General features: G+C 51.0%; 1 protein-coding gene across 1 annotated transcript in view; it reads left to right on the top strand.

The window, feature by feature from the left end:
* Nucleotides 1-447: 447 nt before the first annotated feature.
* Nucleotides 448-3,935, top strand: part of LOC123045871 (probable serine incorporator) — a gene marked incomplete at its 5' end in the record, with an annotated part of 7,389 nt that continues 3,901 nt past the window's right edge. Inside the window, 1 exon segment of the mRNA XM_044469096.1 lies at nt 448-631. Within this exon segment, the coding sequence (XP_044325031.1) occupies nt 448-631 (184 nt within the window).

Genomic DNA, 3,935 nt, shown 5'->3' with positions numbered 1-3,935 from the left:
GAAAATGGTAAGTGCAAAAAAAGCAAGGATTCACTTCAAGTACTAAAATGTGTAACAATGTTGTGCTTTGTGGTGGTAATGGAGCAACGAAACATGATTAAGAATAAAGAATAAAAGTATGCAACAAGTTGCCCAATCCTTAGTAATTCTAAAGAGCAAAGTACTGTATAAGAATTGCATGATGCAGGTAATTTACCTTGCAACTGTAGGGGCAGATTTCGTAAGAGGCGGCAGGAAAAGCCAAAGAAGCACACGTCTCTGCTGCGCGTGAGGTGGAATTTTCTGATAAGCACCTTTGACAGAATATACCTTGCTTTATAAGCCTAACCAAAACATGTGAGCTAACCCACACTTCAAAGGGGGGGAGCGGTCAGCCGGGCCACTGCCAGAACTACCTGGCAAGAGGCGAACTATTTCCACAGAAAGAAGGAACAAAGGAGAAAGGGGATGTGGTGCGCGTCGTGCCTGGCGTCCGCCTGCGCGGGCTGCGCCTGCAACCTCTGCACGTCGGCGGCGGCGTCCGTCACTCGCCGCTCAGCCCGCCTCGCCTACTGCGGCCTTTTCGCGGCCTCCCTCATCCTCTCCTTCCTGCTCCGCCAGTTCGCCGCGCCTCTCCTCCAGCACATCCCATGTATTGTTTCCTTGCTTTTTGTTCCTTTAATCGCTGATGAGACCACCCTTGTTGCGATTGGTACCTGGTATATCTGTGGCACTCGGTAGTTGCAGCATCGGCTGCGAGATCGTGCCGAAATTTTGGAGGGTTTGGTTGCTTAGTGGATGTGGTCTGTGGGATTTTGGGATACCTACTAATTAGTGCTCTGGTTTATCCATTTTGCGTTCCTCAGCACGCACATGTGTGAACGGTATATCAAATTAGAGGAGATTTGGGACATCGGTGTCTATGAAGTTAATAGTGATACTGTCCCTGCTTGCAGAATTGCATAAATAAAGTTAGAAAGTAAAGTTAGTCCTTGTGCGAACTGTGGTACAATATGGTGACGATGTTGCTTTTTTAATTATTATTGTAATGAAGAAGGATGAAAGTTGAAATGTGAAAGTTGTGTTAGTTAGTTTTTGGTACTCTATTCACTTCTATAAAGTTAATAACTACTCTCCAATCCTAAATGTAAGACCAGTGAATGGTTTCCGTCTATGCCAGATAAAGAAGGAGGTCCACTTATAGAAGTTGTTAAATTGTATACAATGATTTTTCACTCAGTCCCGAGCATTTGCAGAAATAATTATGCACGTCTCTACTTCTTTATTGGCACTCTTGTATTGTGCTAATGTGTGTGCAATGGAGGATTAGACGTAGTGTGACTAAGATTCAGCATGCGGTGTGTAAATGGACAGGAGAAAGCCAGAAACTGTCATGTTTCTAGTTCATTATTCACTATTCCTGGTTTATGCTTATGTTTGTGCGGCAGACACTTAGGCTTATGTGGATAGCCATAAACAAGCCATGCAGCAACGGTTTGAAGAATGATGGTAGTAGGATCATGTAGTAATGGTCCTCTTCACTACAATGTGAAGATCATAGTTGATTTACAATTTTTTAGAGCGTTTCCAGATGATTTAGGGAACTTCAGATTGCCTAGGATTTGTATCCTGTGCATGTAATACTGGTAAACACCATCTTGCAGTCTTGTATCCAGCTGCCCAGGATTTGTGTTTCTAGGTGCATATGGTAATCCTCCCATTATACAGTTATGTACTCCCTCCGACTCCAAAAATTAGGCACAGTTCTGCTGTCTAAATTCGTGCTTTGACCATCAATTAGTCAAATAATATGTCACTTACATTACACAGAATAGACACCATTAGATCTGTACTCAAAAGCACTTCCGCATGATTACGATCTTGTAACCATTGACTAAATATTGTAAGAGAGATTTCGGTCAAAGCATAAATTTGGACAGTCAAACTACATCTTCCTTCTGGAGTCGGAGGGAGTATAAGTTAGCTCTCTCTCTCGCGCCGCTCCCGCGGGCGGCTCGGGAGAGAAAACCCTAGCGCCGCCGCCCGCCGGGCACCCCCCCCCCCCCTCCACAGCTGCTCCCCTCGCCGCCGCCGGGCAAAGCCCGTGCAGCGTCGGCGGCGGCGGGTAAGTTGATCCTTCCGGCGGGTCTCGAGCGGGCGCGATCCATCTCGATCTGGCGGAGGTGGGCGGTCTGCAGGGGAGTGCTGTCGGTATGCGCGGAGGTCTGGCCGGGGTCGGCGAGCAGGGGTATGGAGGAGGCGTGCCCGTGCGGAGCTGGGGCCAGCGCAGGCGCAGAGAAGCGGCCGGAGGTCGACCTCGATCTGCCGGCTGAGGAGCGCCTGGGTGCGGGTGACGACCGGAGGTCAGGTCGCGGCGCGGTTGCTCGCGCAGGGCGCGCGCGGATCTGGCACGGTCGCTGGTGCGCGTGGCGGAGGGAAGGAGCTGCGCCGTTGGGGTGCGCGGGCGCGGTTGAGCACGGGTCTGCGGACTGGGGGCGGCTTGCTCCCGTGGAAGGCGCGAATGGGACGCGAGGGGGCGGCGGGGCTGGATCTGCCAGGTCGTCCATGCCCGGCGGCCCGGGAGGGGCACTACCGGCCGCTGGTGGTGCCCGGATGCCGCTGGTTGGAGCAGGGAGGCTCTGGCCGCGGTTGGATGCGGGGTGCAGAACCCGATCTGGTTCTGCGGTTCCGTCGTCGAGGAGGATAGCTGGTGGCCCTGCACAGTGGTGGCGTGCTCGCTGTGCGGGGGTGCACGTCCAATGGAGGTACGGGTTGACCTTGGCCTGCTGTGTGGGAGTGGCTGGACTGGGCGAAAGCCTGCCCGGTGATGGCCGGCCGGCGGCGACGGCGTCTGTGGGCGTCGCTAGGAATCTTCATAGCCTCTACTCTCGGATCATGTTCTTGGGGTGAAAACCCAGATCCTGCTGCAGGGTTGGACGGTGGCGTCGTCTCCAACGTCGTTCCCCTCTTTAGGGCGCCGTCTTGAAGACTTTGATCCCTTTGGTGCTTCCTGCGATTGGGCGTGCACGGTGACTTCTGTGGCAACAATGACGGCGGTGAGCAATGTCGGAGGCATGGTCTTTGGTCGTGGTAGTCGGCTCTCTTCTCCGGCGTGTCCGCAGGAGTGCCTCGACTGTCCGTTGCTGTGAAGTCGAAGCCACGGTGGGGGGCCGGTGGTATACGATGACGCGCGACAGATGGTTCGTTCGGTGATCCTCCGTGACGCCAACCTTGCTTTGTCTTCGTAGTTCACCGTCGGAGTCGGAGCTGCGCTGTCTAGTGTGGTTTGTATGGAGTGTTGTGCTGCAGTTGTTAGGGCTCTTTTTTCTTTCTCTTTTCTCTTTCTTTGATCTTCGGATCGCTTGGTCCTAGGACCTTCATCATCTTGTTGTTTTCCGTTGCTCTCTGCTATTATCAATGAACGCCAGCTTTGCTGGATCTTTCAAAAAATAAATAAATTATAAGTTTATGTGATCAGTAGGTAAGTCATGCTTGTTGTAGTATGACACTGAAAAGGTCCAATGTGTGATATGCCCGTCCATTAAAATATCCAGGGTCGAAACCATCTTAGATCTGTTCAAAGTTCTCCGTTCTGTTGCCGAGTGTAATCCCTTGATCATGTTCCAAACTATTATACCATCAGCAACCAAAGTTCTTGATGTTTGTTGTTTATTCATTTGCTGGGTACCCTTTGTTGTTATGATGCTCTTGTTACGTAGGTGTTTTGGGGCTAAACCTACTGGTGCAGGCCTAGCAGCAGTGTTCGCACCCCATGTAGCAGTTGGCTAGACCAACTAGTCAGTGTCTAGTTCTAATAACCGTCCTACTTAGGAAACAATTCAGGAGAGGCCCTGATACTATGTATAAATCGTGCAATGTTTCTCTAGTCGTCAGGTTTTTGTACTTCAAGTTGTATTCTAGGATGGCTATTTACTATAAAAGGAGGGGCAGCGTGT

The sequence above is a fragment of the Triticum aestivum genome, chromosome 2B (genome assembly GCF_018294505.1).
Source record: "Triticum aestivum cultivar Chinese Spring chromosome 2B, IWGSC CS RefSeq v2.1, whole genome shotgun sequence".
Classification (NCBI taxonomy): Eukaryota; Viridiplantae; Streptophyta; class Magnoliopsida; order Poales; family Poaceae; genus Triticum; species Triticum aestivum.
Note: the sequence above shows the minus strand (reverse complement) of the source record. Positions and strands in the feature narration are given on the sequence as shown.